The following is a 14,947-nucleotide window of genomic DNA, read 5'->3' as shown; positions in this document are numbered from 1 at the left end:
GGGTTTATTTCCTTGCTTGTAGGGTGGCAAAAATAAATGGAAAGTAGTGACTCTGACATTGGAGCTGAGGAAACAGTCACAAAATTAAAGGGCCTCAACCCCACTGTAACCATGAAAAATGTGTTCTATCATGAAATAGTGTCCCAGGACCGTGGATATTTGCAACACTGTAACTAATTAAACCAATGAGCATGTATTCTTTACCAAGTGTACTTACGAAAAGAGAACTTAAAACTGAATTTACCCAAAAGTACATTTCAAGTAACTTTACCTGTTGGTATTTCTACAATTTATCATTTTCCATAATTGTCTCCTAAGAAATTTATCTCTGTGTAGACTAGATAGTTCCTCAAAGGGAATTCTGTTCATAAAAATTTCAGGAAATGTTGGGACATGGTAAGCAGGTTTCTCTACTATAGGACTTTTCTAGCTTATTTATATGGAAACTTATTTTAAGTCTGTTGAAGTACCCAGATTGATGTAATTCCAAACTTTTTTTGTGGGATCTGTGCTATCGATTTACAAGGTTCGTATGTGGACAGTGGCATAGACAGTGTATCAGTTGAGCAACAGAATGAGTAGCTATTAGTAAAAATGATTCCTTGAAGTAGCTCAGTTTTTGGACTGGATGAAGCAATAAACCCTTCAAAGAAGGGATTACTAACCAGTGCACTTGACCCCTATGAAAGCACCATCTCCAGGCAGTTGTAGCCACTCCATTCCATGACCTTCCCCTCTTCCTCCTCCATACTAACAGATTATATTACACAGAGGTTCCCGAGTCCTGATTTAGGGAAGAATATAAAGTGAGCAGTATCCCAGGAACGTGGAATCATATCTTCACAGTGATGCAAAACAACAAATTAGGGGGAGCCCGTATTCCCTTCTTCATACCATCTGTATTATTATTATAACAATGAGGATTTTTCTTTTAGAAATTCAAAGAAAATGTAACAGTGAATTTTTATGCCCACCCAAGATGATGTATAGCAATGGAATGACTTGAGATAAACTATTTTTTAAAAAATTCTAATCTTAGAAAATTAATCTAGCAAAGGGAAAAATTTGTTAGTGTCTATCGTGAACAAAGTAGAAATAACCAATTATGATAAATGAAAAAGGTCAAAATAAAAAATTATTTAGGGGAAAGTACCAAGAACTTTGGAGGAAAAGTATCATATTCTGACTCATGATTAATGTTCAAATATAAAGGAGTGCCTGCTGTGCAGACCATGTTCTTTGATCACAATAAAACAGAAATTCTATTTAAAAAGAGAAATTTAGGGCAGCCTGGGTGGCTCAGTGTTTGAGCATCTGCCTTTGGCTCAGGTCGTGATCCCAGGTCCTGGGATCCAGTCCCACATCGGGCTCCCTGCATGGAGCCTGTTTCTCCCTCTGCCTGTGTCTCTGCCTCTCTCTCTGTGTCTCTCATGAATAAATAAAATCTTAAAAAAAAAATAATAAAAATAAAAAGAGAAATTTAGGGGCACCTGAGTGGTTCAGCCAGTTAAGCGTCTGCCTTCTGCTTAGGTTGTGATGCCAGGATCCTAGGATGGAGCCCTGCTCTGTGGCGTTGGCATCCGGTTCCCTGCTCAGCTGGGAGTCTGCATCTCCCTCTACCTTCCCTTTACTGTCCCCCCTGGTTGTGCTGTCTCATTCTCTTTCTCTCAAATAAATAAAATCTTAGAGATTTTGAAACATCCCATCACTAAAATCAAGAAGTAAATTCCTAAGAGACTATTTAAAAAATCATGTATAAAACATTTGCAAATCAAAGTCTTTTTTTAAGATGTTAAAGAGAGATGGCAACAGATAACGAGAGAGTGTGAGCAGGGAGGAGAGGGAGAAGCCAACTCCCCTTTGAGCAGGAGCCTGAGGTGGGGCTCAGTCCCAGGATCAGAGGATCATGACCTGGGCCACCCAGGCGCCAGGCAAATCCAAATCTTTGATAAGCAGCCAAGGCAGTATTCATGAGATACATTATCATAAATACCTTCATCAATAATAGAGGAAAAGAGAAATCTGATTAACCAAAGGTTTATTGGATTTTGAATTTCAAATTTAAGCTATTATTATAAATAAGCTATTATTTTACATTTAAATAAGCTTTTATAAAGTAACCACACAAAAGAAAGTAGCAATTGAGTGTAGTAGATGAAAATCACAGTCTGAGACTAAACTGGCCCACAGTTGCTTGATTTGAAATAACTAAAGTTTTATAAGATTTCAACAACTGTAAAAGAAAAAAAAATCTTATAAATAAAATATGATTAGATTTTAAAATGAGAACATAAATGAGTGTAATAAGAATCAACATTTGGGTATTGTGAATGGCTAACATTTTTAAACAAAACATTGGCAGAAATAATACAGAAAAATCTTATCAATAAAATTTAATTTTAAAATTAGACATAAGTAGTACACGATAGCAACTGAATTATTAAAAACCACTATGTGCAATAGTTTTTTTTAAACAATGTGAAGCACACAATTCAAAGCACCTAAACAAAAGAAAAACTGAAGAGATTAGAACTGTTTTCAGACTTTGCTTCCAAGGGAAGTTTAAAATTGACTCTTAAATGTTTAACAGTAGATAGTCCCGTGCGACATAAATATAGTCTCAAAAACTAGCCTACATAGTTGCTTCTATAAGTAATGATGATTTTAATCTTAAAACTTGATTAATATAGCATTAATAACTAAAGTCACTTAAATCTGTAGATGTATAATTTTTAATAAACAATATAAAATTATTAAATTAATTACTTAGCACTGTCAGAAATTAGATTTATTTAGCATCAGGGAAACTCCCTATAGCATAGTAGTGTATCCAATAGGAACGATGAATTATGTGTTCATATAAAAGATGTATTTCCAAAAAAAAAGATGTATTTCAAATTTCACATACAGTCATATTTTAAATAAATACCTTTAAAAAGTAGACTGTCCCTTAATGTATTAAAGAGTATTTATTTAACTTCAAGAATCAAATATTCAGAATTAAGCTAGAGGCATTTCCTTTAAAAAGCAAAGTATTAAAAGTTGATTTTATTGTTATTTCTGCTTAATAGTATATGAAGAATCGGTAACAGCACATGAAAAAGAAATGACAAGTATGAAAAAAGAGTATTTGTGTATTTGTAGATATCCCTAGTTGTCGGTACCACCTTTGTAGATACCACATTGTGCATGCTGGGTACATCAGTAACAGATTGGAAAATATGGTTAGTATGAGATGTCAGAAATTAAAGAAAAGAGCAAGAGATGAACAGAAAAATGAGAACATGAAGAAATTAAAACATTTAAGATAGTTTTACTCCGTGTCCTTAAAGAATCATGACATTTCTCTAGACATTTCATGAGTCAGTTTTTATTTTTTTTTATAAGTCAGCTTTTAAACTTAAAATAGCAATAAGGTATCTTACATAATTCAATAAAATTATCCTAAAATGTTTGAAAAGCAAATGCATAAAAACATGAAAAAATACAGAAAAGCATTTTTCAGTATTTTTAAGGAAGATGAGCTCAACTAGATATAAGGTTTGATTTATATGATAATAAATTCAATTCTTATTCAGAATGCAAAGCTATAGGTCAATGGAAAAGATTGAGAAATGAACATATAGGATTTAATGTATTTTTTAAAGGAGAATAAATCTTTATTTCAGAAAGATTCTGGCATAATACACTGCTTAACATTAAGAAAAAATAACACTGAAACCACACAGCATATACCAGGTCTAAGGCAACACTCCTATATCATCAGAATTAAAAATATATAACCTATCTGGGCAGCCCCAGTGGCTCAGCAGTTAAGCACTGCCTGTGGCCCGGGGCGTGATCCTGGAGACCCGGGATCGAGTCCCACGTCGGGCTCCCTGCATGGAGCCTGCTTCTCCCTCTGCCTGTGTGTCTGCCTCTCTCTCTCTCTCTCTCTCTCTCTCTCTGTCTCTATGAATAAATAAATTTAAAAAAAAACTTAAAAAAAATAAAAATATGTAGCCTATCTAATTGAGGCAAGGAAGGCCCTGAAAAGCAAGCATGCTCATTCATTGATTTTCACAGAATGAATTTCTAGCAACTCTGGAGAGGGACGGCAATTTGGCAGGATATAGCCAGCCCCATGAAAAGAACTGCTGTTGGAATTTATACAGAGCAACTAATTACAAAGAAGAAAGCTGAAAAACGGCAAACAACCTAAATGTACACCAAGAAATGTGTAAACAAACCATGCAACTCTAAACCATTTTGAACATTGGGATTAATAAATATGAATAGGAATCAGGAGAGATGGTGTGAACTGCAACTATGGAGGAGGAACGGGAATTAAAAATTGCTTTTAAGATTGTGTTATTTTGCATCCATTTGAAGAGAATAAATAGTAATAAAGCTGTATTTAAAAACTGTATTTAAAGGGCTTAGTCAGTGGAGCATGTGACTCTTGATCTTGGGTTTGTGAGTTCAGGCCCCATGTTGGGTGTTCAGAGGTCCCTTAAAATCTTAAAAAAAAAAAAATTTTTTTAAATTTAAAAAAATTTAAATCATGGCATTGCAGACATAGTTTTGTATATATTACTGAGATATATATATATATATATATATATATATATATATATATGTTGTTTTTTGTTTTTTGTTTTACAAAAGGAATTTGAAGAGGCTAACCTTCCTGCTGTCATCTCTGAAGTGGTTTCCCAAACCCCAGCTCCAACCACGCACTCTGCTGGTCTACCCCCTGATACTGTGGTAAGCAGCATCTTAGAAATAGGTTTTTGCAGCAGCAACAAGAAGACAGGGAGTAATGGGAATGAAACTAGACAAAATCATTGGGAAGATAAAGCATGTTCTGTTTTAGAAGAGATAAGGCTGGCGATCTTGGGAAGATAACAGAATATTGGAAACAAAGTGTTTAGGAAGTATTTTACGCACGGTCCAGGATCTTAATAGTATTGTTGTTTTATTGGAATTGAAAAGCAGTAGTGTACATTGTGTATATGTTCGAATTACTAGATTTAACAGATTCTTCAGCTTTCCTGATTATTTTCTCCTCCTCTATATTTTTCCTGACACATGCTATAAATACTACCCATTATAACTTGAACCTCAAGTTTATTTTACAGAACTGCTCAGTGTTGGAGCTCTTTCTCCTGAAAATTCAAAAATGTCATGGAAGAGCAGTTTTCCTCCATTCAGAGCAGTAAAACTTTGTCATTTTCATGTTAGCAGTATCAAAACCTCAGCATCGGTACTGTTTTAATTATTTACATGTTCTGAGGCAAGAGTGTGGGACCAAAGCCTTCCCAGACTTCCTTGATTAATTTTCTGTGCAGTACCAAATTATACATTATCGAAGCGAGGAGACCACACCACATCAAAGAGATCGCCCTAAACCAGATCCCCATCTCCTCTGGTTGAGAACAAGTGCCTCATTTGCTAGATGGAGATGAAGTAGCTTTAGTGAAGTCAACTAGGCCTACTTTCCTTTTGATGTAGCATCAAAGCTTGCTTCGTGCTGTAGTCGGAGATTCTGAACAAATTTTCATCCTGTTTGGTCAGCCTCGGGATCATCTGAAAATATCCAGAGGCCCAAATGACAAAGCCCAGACTCTGCGTGGGTAGCTCCACCGTTAACAGCTCTAATCCTGGGCTCTAACAAAAACACTTAAAACCAGTAAAACGCCATGTATGTGTGTGTCCACCCACAAGGACCAAAGTGCCTGTGCACAGAAAGGCAGCATCATTAATAACCCAGGCTGCCGGTCGCCCTGCAGTTCAAAATACTCCCGTGAGGTCCTCCCAGGGTCCTGTCCTGGCTGAGGCGAGGGGTGAGCATCTGCAGTACAAGGCCTGCATGCCTTTCCCAAGTAGGTTTTAGAAGGACACTTTTCCTATCCCGGGTCCCATCAGAAAGTCTAGTTTTAGTTAATATTTCATTTGAAGACCTCAAACTCAGTATAAATCTTTAAAGAAATACATGAGGGAATCAGGAAATAAGGTGTCATAATTCATGTGTGCTCTTCCCTGAGGAGGACATCAGACTGTCACCAGGAGTGTTGCATACACTGAACCAACCATAAGGCACATTTTCCAGCAAAACAGGCCAGGAACCCCCTATTTTTTGGAGGGGCCAATTTTTTAAATTTTCCTTAGGAGAGGCATCTGGGGGGTAGAGTAGGGTAGACAAGCACATGGGAATGTTGACAGGGAAACATTAGGAGAGGGAGTACCCCTCAAGGGCCTGCCCATCTCCTTGCTGAGGACCTCATGAGTTTAGGAGTCTTTGTGGCAGTGGCAGGGCCGGATTTGGCTAACCAGTGACTAATTCAGATTGTGACTTCTCAGCAAAGTGACAACAAAGAACTGGACGATGCTTTGGACCAACTTTCTGACAGTCTGGGACAAAGGCAGCCTGATCCAGATGAGAACAAGCCGATAGAGGATAAAGTCAAGGTAAAAAATATATACGTGAAACTTAAGGTTTTTATAGCCTACACTATCCTATCATGCACATAAGACGGGGAAAAAAAAACCCACTTCTGACTTGGGAGTTTTAGCAAACAATATGATCACTGAAGTCTCATTTTTTCCCTTCTCTAAACTTTGTTGAATATATCACCCCAATGAGAACTAACGCTGGGGCACACGTTCAGGCAAATGTCCTGTTGCTGAGACCGGACTTAGTGATGATAGAAGAGAACAGCTCTGCTTCAATTTCATGCTCTTCCCACAGTAGCTTTTCTCGGTTTTATCTGCTAATAAGCATGTATGATCTATACGACCCAGAAATGCGTGCCTTTTTTAGGATGACATAGTCTGTGCATGTAGGAGCAAAGGTTTCCCATCTGTCAGAGGTTTTCCCTAGAAGCCTCCTGAGCCATCCTAACTTGGGGTTCAAACCCCTAAAGTGTTGGGCCAGGAGTCAGCACGGTGTAGAGGCATGTCCGCAAGGCACACAGTTAGCTCTACACCTTCTGTAGCAGGAGTAGGTGCTTATTCACACTAACGATGTGTGGTACCAAGTGATCCGTTTAGCTTGGAACCAGGAACTAAGTGACCAGCCAGAGGGACGTCCCAGGGCATTTCAAAGCATCATTAGTTCTTGATTCTACCCGTTACAGGAACATCAATGTGAACTTGAACTCTATTTGAAAAATGAAGTAATGAGGCAGAAAAAAAGAGCCTGTTCCCCCCCTGCTCCTGGGAGGGGGGGACTGAATGTCATTGAATCTGTGCAGGGCGATGTAGGCGCTGCTTACCTTACAGCACGTTCTTCTTCCCCCCTCCCCTGCTCAAACAATCAGTTCAGTGTGCTGGTCCTTTAGGGTCGCTTGTAAATGTCCAAGTTGTAAATACTTCCTTTCTAAATATCAAGGTACAGGGACTTGATCCTTTTATTTAAAGAGTGAAACTGGGCAGCCCGGGTGGCTCAGCGGTCTAGCGCCACCTTTAGCTCAGGATGTGATTCTGGGGACCCAGGATCAAGTCTTACATCGGGCTCCCTGCATGGAGCCTGCTTCTCCCTCTGCCTGTGCCTCTGCCTCTCTCTATGTCTCTCATGAAAAAATAAATAAAATTTAAAAATAAATAAAAATTAAAAAAAATAGTGAAACTCCCATCAGGACATTAGATAGTTTATACCATTGGGTTGTATCTCTTTCCATGGTTTCTAAGGATAAATATTTCATCATTTATCTTAAAATACAGGTAGAAATTCACATGTGGATCAACATGTCAAAGCACCTGGGTTTTTTTGGGTTTTCTTTTCCCCCCACCAAGGAGTTGTCAAAGTCATCCATTTTGTTGTTACTTAGAAAATAGACTTTGCTTCGGGAAACTAGAATAAATGCGTAAGGCCGCATTTTAGAAAGGATTGTCTAATTGAAGGAGTGACTATTTTATCTGTTCCATGTTTATAGGAAAGAGCTAAAGCTGAACACAGAGACAAGCTGGGAGAAAGAGACGACACCATCCCCCCTGAATATAGACACCTCTTGGATAACGATGAGGTAAGTGAAGGCATATGTCTAGGTTAGGCATGTAGCACACAGCTGCTTAAATTCAAATCTCCCTTGCGATGAACAGGAGGGGTACACTTTAACCAGAGCATAAAAATATCCCATGATGGAGGGCTTTTAATGTGTCTCTCATGAGCAGCTTGTTTAGGGTTTGGCTGATATTTATTCGAGCCAGTATCATTTGATGTTCACCGTCCTGGGCTCTGTGGTATAAAGAGTGTTCATTCACTCACTGATGCTTACCACGGATTCCAGGGCAGGTGCGCAGAAGAATTCTCGTTGCAAGAAAAGGCTTTAAAAAATAATAGTTGTAATCTGAAGCAGACAAAGGAGCTAGTACTGGCCTAATAGGGCAAATAAATAAGGCCCCTTTATTCCTCTGGACCACCCGCACCCCTATTCAGAGTAAAGGGGGGCAAAACTATAGTCCTAGTCCCAAGTCCTCTTTCTGTATCTAGATATACCCTGTCAAGTCTTGGGCCGTTTGTCTCTAACACGAAGCCAGTTTTTCTTAGGTCAGCCAGGCTTATACCCTTCCCTTTCGGCTCCTCGTTACACGTCTGTTCGATGATAAATAATCTTTCCCAGGCCTGTTCAGAGAGAAGCAAGGCAGCCTAAATCACATCCTCCCCATTCTGTACTAATTCATTTGGTGGGTTTGAGGACTCCGTGGTTTGAAGGGTTTGCTTCAGCGTCTCAGAGAAATCAGTTCCACTTACGTGCATTCTATATTCCTGAAGATAGCAGTTCTGGACCCTGCTAGCAGCTTTGCTGCTTTTATTCCCCGGGAAAAGCATTATTTAATGTCCTTGTCTGTGTATGTGGGTGAAGTCCCTGATAAGTCATACTTGTAATCCTGAAAAAAAAAAAAAAATCTATGCCATCCAGGCCCTTGAAATCCTTCCAAAGTATCATGAGCTTTTATCAATAAGACAGAAAAACACAAGTTACGTTTTGTAATAGTCTGAGTAGAAGTCTAACACATGATGGCAGAAAGTTCCTAAAGAATGGTTTCCTTCACTTCTAACCACCAGACTGTAAGGTTTATCACTTACTGCACACCTACACTCCACTGCATCTCAGGCAAGGCATTAGACCATAGCTTCCACAATTGCTGAGGACACCTGAGTAAACCTTTACAAACAACTGTGTTTAACCAATAATCTGCCTTGTTCCTAAGGGTAAACCAGGAAAGCCACCTGCCAAGAAAACCAAGGACTCAAAGGTAAACCCCACGGCGGCATGTTTCCTATAAGCAAAGGTTTCCTTTTCATTCTAGCTAAACTTTATTCTGCATTTTAGAAATCTGAGATTTATTGAATGGCTGCCCCATGTTTGGTACAATGGGAAGGCATGCATATGTGATTGAGTGGGAGTAATCTCTCTTTTTTAGGCCTCACAGGAGCACATTTAGACCCATTGTTCAGATTGAACAATTGAGGCTCGATACTCAGCAAACGTGTATAAAGTAAAGTAGTATTGAAGAAAGTAAAGCTGTTAGGATCTTCATATTTTAATTTAGGAAGAGGATGTCAGCAAAGTCTCCTTTTTCTTTTAATATCTTATTTTCAGTGCAGTGGAAAAATGTCTCTTAGGGTATATTTTGGCCTGGTGCTCCTTCACTGACCATTATTTCTGTTACTCTCTCAGAAGCCTGAAGATGACAAAGACCCCATCGATGCCCTGTCAGGCGACTTCGACAGCTGTCCTGCACCCACAGAAGCCTCAGAGAACACAGCAGAGGTACTATACTTCTTCACAGGGACTTTCTTTGCATACATAGAGTTGTAGGCCGCAGCATGAATGCAATGATGCCATAGAGGGCTTGAAAAAAAAAAAAAAAAACATCATTATACTACCCTGTCACCATTATTGAGCCTACTTATCTTTTCCCCTCTGTATATGTTGTACATGGTTGTTCATTATTTCAGGCAATATACATATATGTATGTGTAAATATATGTATAAATATAAATATGTGTATATACACACACATAAGTTCAAGTCCATATTTAATACATTACTTATTATTCCATAAGTGTTTTTAATCTCCATAGCCATCATGTTTGAGTGCCACACTATCAGTGTTTGACAATAATTCTTTGTCACTGCTCCTTTCAAATGAAAGCAGACCCCACCTGCCCCATACCTTCGCATGGCTATTGCCCTCTGGGGTTTCCTCACCTCTCTGCCGGGCCGGCTGGCTGATTCCCCTGTCCCTCCCTCAGGGCCCAGATCAAGCATCAACTCCTTCAGGAAGACTCCTCTTACTGCTTCTCCCTTCCCAGGCCAAGGTCAAGGACCTCTCCTGCATGCCATCTTGCACGCTGGGATACACTTGGTCTGTGATTACACCTGTGAGCTTTGTGCTTTATACGGCAGCTCTGGTCAGCATTAGCAAAATTCCTGTGACATAGCAGGTGCTCAAGACGTGATTAAAGGTCAATTAAAAAGAAAAATAGGTGGTACAGTGAGTGTGTGGCATTTTACCTATAACTACAATTTTATATAAATAGAAAATTGAGTGCCCCTGTCATTTTCAGATGAATTAATACTGTAGATCCGTGTGCTATGGCTTTGATCTTAGTGATTTGTCAGTTCTCCCTATGGTAGGTGAGTTAATTTCTAGACTACCTCAGCATCCTCTCTCTCACTCCTGGATAAATAATGCCTTTTTGATGAACAGGACTTCTATACAAGACTTGCCCCAGGTCTCTGTGATGATTTCTTTTGTTAAATTTTTTTTTCATAACACTGAAAATCAGTATCCCATTTTTGCTCTGTTGGCACATAAAAACCAATACTGCCAGAAGCAAGCACTGTTTTGGTGAGCAAAATTCCTCATGGAATTCTGTATTTTTAATCTTTTTACCTTCTACCTTAAATAATGGAAAACTTTGAATATACATAGAAAAGTTTAATTATCCTCAATGGACTGATAACAATAACCTCATTACATTTCCTTTGCTTTAGGACAAAGCCAAGAGAACTGCTCCCAGCTCCAAAACACCGAAGAATAGGGGTAAAGCAAAGGATTCTGCAAAGGTAAACAGCACTAAATATTACTGCAAAGTAGCAATTACATGGAGTGGCATTTATCCTTTTAACCGTTCAGTTTCTAACTGGGAATCTTTTCAGAATAATCGTTTAAGCACCATCTATCCCATAGCATTTTTTGCTAAAGAAATTCAAGTTTTAGAGACTTATAAAAAGTATGTGGTACTTCAGAAATCTAAATGTTCATTCTTACCACAATTCAAGTTTCTTGCATTTCCCTTCTTTGTCGCACAAAGTGTGGATGAACCCACTCTAATTTTATGGTTTGCAATGCCAGCTAAGCTGTCTGTGCTAGCCCATAATCAATGTAGGCCCTCTCCTACCCCAAATTCCACTTTCCTCAAACTCACTTCCAACTGTATCCCCCCAACTGTCTGCAGTTAGCTTTGCCTTCAACTTCAAAGAGAAAATTGAGGCCACCCAACACAGAATCCCCAAGGTCCTTCTCCCCTCTGTTTGCCCTCATTTGGCCCTTCTCTCCGAAGGGTCAATAATCCAGTATCTTCTGTCTTTTTTCTTGTATTATAAACATATCCTAGTTCTTTCACCCCTTTAAAAGCAATTCTCCAACTTAAAAGCCATTCTGCCTACAGCCCAATTCCTTCCATCCTTTCTCTTCCTTCAAACATCCTGCTTCCTCTGCTTGAGCCCTGCCTGCCATCAGCAATGACATGCTGGTTGCTAGTTCATTGGCCCGTATCAATCCTTAGTTTACTCAATCTCTCAGTAAGTTGAGGCTGTGATGGACTGAGCCTTTGGCAAATACTGGGAAGGGTGAATTTTTTTTATACTTTTCCCTCTCTAAGGATCCATACCACCACCACTTTAAATTGCCTACAGCACATTTCCATTTGTATGTAACACATGGACAGTACAGGTTCATATAGTGTATTTCGTCAAATCTAAATCACCAGATATAAAAATATATACCATTAAGAAAAAGTCAACAATTTGATTTATTCACTATAAAAACCATAGCAAATTTAGACATGTTAAAGTGGTGGTGGCAGCAGGGGAGATAATGCCAGAGAATGTGGTTGGTATAAACTTTAGGACTTGGAAGTAGATTTTCTCTAATTCTGTATACTATTGAGGGTTTCTAAGAGCCACGATATGCATTAGACATCACCTGTGAGGGAGGAGTATTAGTCCTACTTTCTAGAGCAACATGAAAAATGATGTACTTACACTAGTGAGTAGCAGTTCCAGGGTCCAGGGGCACCTGGCTGGCTCAGTCAGTAGAGTATGTAGGCTTTGCGGTTGTGAGTGAGTGTAGAGATTACTTAAAAGTTACAGGGTCCAGATTCTTAGGGCTGGACATTAATGGAGGCAAACTATTGAGAGGTTGCTATTAAAATTACTCAAACTGTTGGATGAGACAACTTCTAGATCCTTTCCTATTCCAAGAACATATGATTTAAAGGGTTATTACTATGGTCCTCTGACTATAACGAGAAGGTGAATGTACAGCTTTAAAAACTACTCTACCTGCTTGAAAACTCGAAGTCTAGATGGTGACATAGGAATATCCTGAACTCACCTTCTTTGCATGGACATACTACAGTTACATATTCAATTATGTCCTGTGGAAAAAAGCCCCAAAACTAGCTGAGCGACTACTACTTACCTAGCAAATGAGAGCAGATCAAATGCAGGAAGGCAGACAGGAACACAATCTCACCATAACCCAACTCCAGGCACCATGACCCATAATAAAAAGGAAATTCGAAACCCACAGCTTCTTTCTGGGGAGCAAAGGATTTGTACCCCATATTGGGCATCCCACCTTATATTAAGATCTGCATTTGAGAGGTAAGTCCACAAATATCTAATGTTGAAATCCAATGGGGCTTGTGTCCACAAGACCCACAAGGCTTTAGTTGATCTGAGAAATTTTCTCAAGGGCTTGAGAGCACAGGTGAGGCAGCCAATTGAAAAGCACCCAGACTTTCTGTGAAAGGTATAATGGCTTATTTTATGCATTGTCTGAGGGTTAGGGGCTTGCTTAAATACTTGGCAGGCCAGAACCTGGTAAACACCATCTTTCTAGTCTCTCCCTGCTTCACTTCAGGTCATCAGAATCTCCTTGAAAGCAGTTCATACTGATCTGGAGACCTAGCTTTTGTGACTGCCACCCAAGAGACACCCCCTCTCCAGCCTGGGCTATGGCAAGCCAGCAGGATTTATTTTGTGGTCTCACAGGACTGTATATATGTGCCTTCTTTAAAAGATGGTATATAAGGCCGTGGCTTCCAATCAGCTTCAATCTAGGTGCTGACAGAGATCCTCCCCTTAGGGACTGTGACAGATCATGGCATGCTCTCAAATACTAAGAATCAGTAAAAATAAAATTGACCAAGTAGCTTATCACAAAGGTTTGAGAGACAACCAAGTTGCTAGGACAGGGTTGAAAAATAAGGTTCATCTCCTGCATGAGGACACTCCTTCAAGACTATGAGAGTGCCTGTTTGATTTAGGGCATAGAAACCAATACAGAGTCAAGGAAAATGAAGCAGTAGATGAATAAGCTCCAAATCAAAGAACAAGATCAAACCTCGGGGAAAAAAACAAAACAGAATGGACATAAGAGATTTACCTGATGAAGAGGTCAACAGAATAGTTAAGAAGATGCTCATCAGGGCGTCCAACTCTTGATTTCGGCTCATGTCATGATCTCATGGTTGTGGCGTCAAGCCCTGCATCAGCTCCACACTCAGTGGTGAGTCTGTTTGAGATCCCCCCTCTCCCCACCACACAATTTCTAACAAATCTTAAAAAAAAAAAAAAAAAAAAAAAAAAAAAGAAATGCTCACTCAATTTGAGAAAGGAAATGAGAACTTCAAGAGACTAGAATAATGACAAAGTGCCAAACAGAAGTCACAGAGCTGACTTCTGTTTGAAAAAGGCATAGAACTCACCTAATCAGAGCCATAAAAAGAAAAAGATGGGGGAAAAAAGTAAAGAGGTTAAGGGACTTAAAGGACAGCATCAAGTAGACAGACATCAATATTACAGGACACCCAGAAGGAAGAGAGATAAAGAAAGGGGCAGAAAACTTACTTGAAGAAATAATGGCTGAACCCTTCCCCAACCTGGGGAAGGAAACACATCCAGATGCCCATAGGATCCCCCCAAAAGATGAATCTAAAGACACCCATACCAAATAACATTATAATTGGAAAATCACAAAGTAAAGACAAGGACAGAATCTTAAAACAGCAAAAGAAAAATGACTATCAGCAGATTGTCAGCAGAATCTTTGCAGGCCAGAGAAAGTGGCAGGATCTATTCACAATACTGAAATTTTAAAAATAATAAAACCCCTATAACTAAGAATACCTAGCAAACTTGTCATTAAGAATAGAGAGCAAAAGTTTTCCAGATGAAGAAAAGCTGAGAGTTCAGCACTGAACCAGCCTTACAAGACCTGTAAAGGGGCTTCCTGAAATTGAAAATACAGGGTGCTCATTAGTAACAGGAAAACTTAATGAAAAAACAAATCTCACTCTAAAAGTAAATATATGGTAAAATTTAGAATAATATGAAGGTGTAAATCACTTATAAAGCTGGATGAAGGTTAAAAGGCAAAAATAGTAAAATTTGAGTACAGTAATCCATTAAGGGATATAGAAGACCAAAAAAAAAAAAAAAAACAGGAGTAAAAATGTACAACTTTAGAGTGCATTCAAACTTGTTATCTATATTTTTTTTAAGATTTATTCATGAGAGATACAGAAATAGACACAGAGACACAGGCAGAGGGGTCTCCAGGATCACAGAAGGCAGAAGGCAGGTGCCAAACTGCTGAGTCACCCAGGCCTCCCTGTTATCTACTTTAAATAGACTTTCATATTGTCATAAACTTCATAATAACT

General features: G+C 39.0%; 1 protein-coding gene across 20 annotated transcripts in view; it reads left to right on the top strand.

Moving 5' to 3' along the window:
* CAST (calpastatin) overlaps window positions 1–14,947 on the top strand; it is a 111,672-nt gene that overhangs the window by 90,138 nt on the left and 6,587 nt on the right. For all 20 annotated transcript variants that reach the window (XM_038532283.1, XM_038532279.1, XM_038532278.1 and 17 more), the window contains 6 exons: window positions 4,648–4,746; window positions 6,343–6,450; window positions 7,917–8,006; window positions 9,196–9,240; window positions 9,666–9,758; window positions 10,989–11,060. In XM_038532283.1, coding sequence (XP_038388211.1) covers window positions 4,648–4,746; window positions 6,343–6,450; window positions 7,917–8,006; window positions 9,196–9,240; window positions 9,666–9,758; window positions 10,989–11,060 — 507 coding nt within the window. The remainder of the gene's footprint in view (window positions 1–4,647; window positions 4,747–6,342; window positions 6,451–7,916; window positions 8,007–9,195; window positions 9,241–9,665; window positions 9,759–10,988; window positions 11,061–14,947) is intronic.

The sequence above is a fragment of the Canis lupus genome, chromosome 3, assembly GCF_011100685.1.
Source record: "Canis lupus familiaris isolate Mischka breed German Shepherd chromosome 3, alternate assembly UU_Cfam_GSD_1.0, whole genome shotgun sequence".
In the NCBI taxonomy this organism is placed as follows: Eukaryota; Metazoa; Chordata; class Mammalia; order Carnivora; family Canidae; genus Canis; species Canis lupus.
Note: the sequence above shows the minus strand (reverse complement) of the source record. Positions and strands in the feature narration are given on the sequence as shown.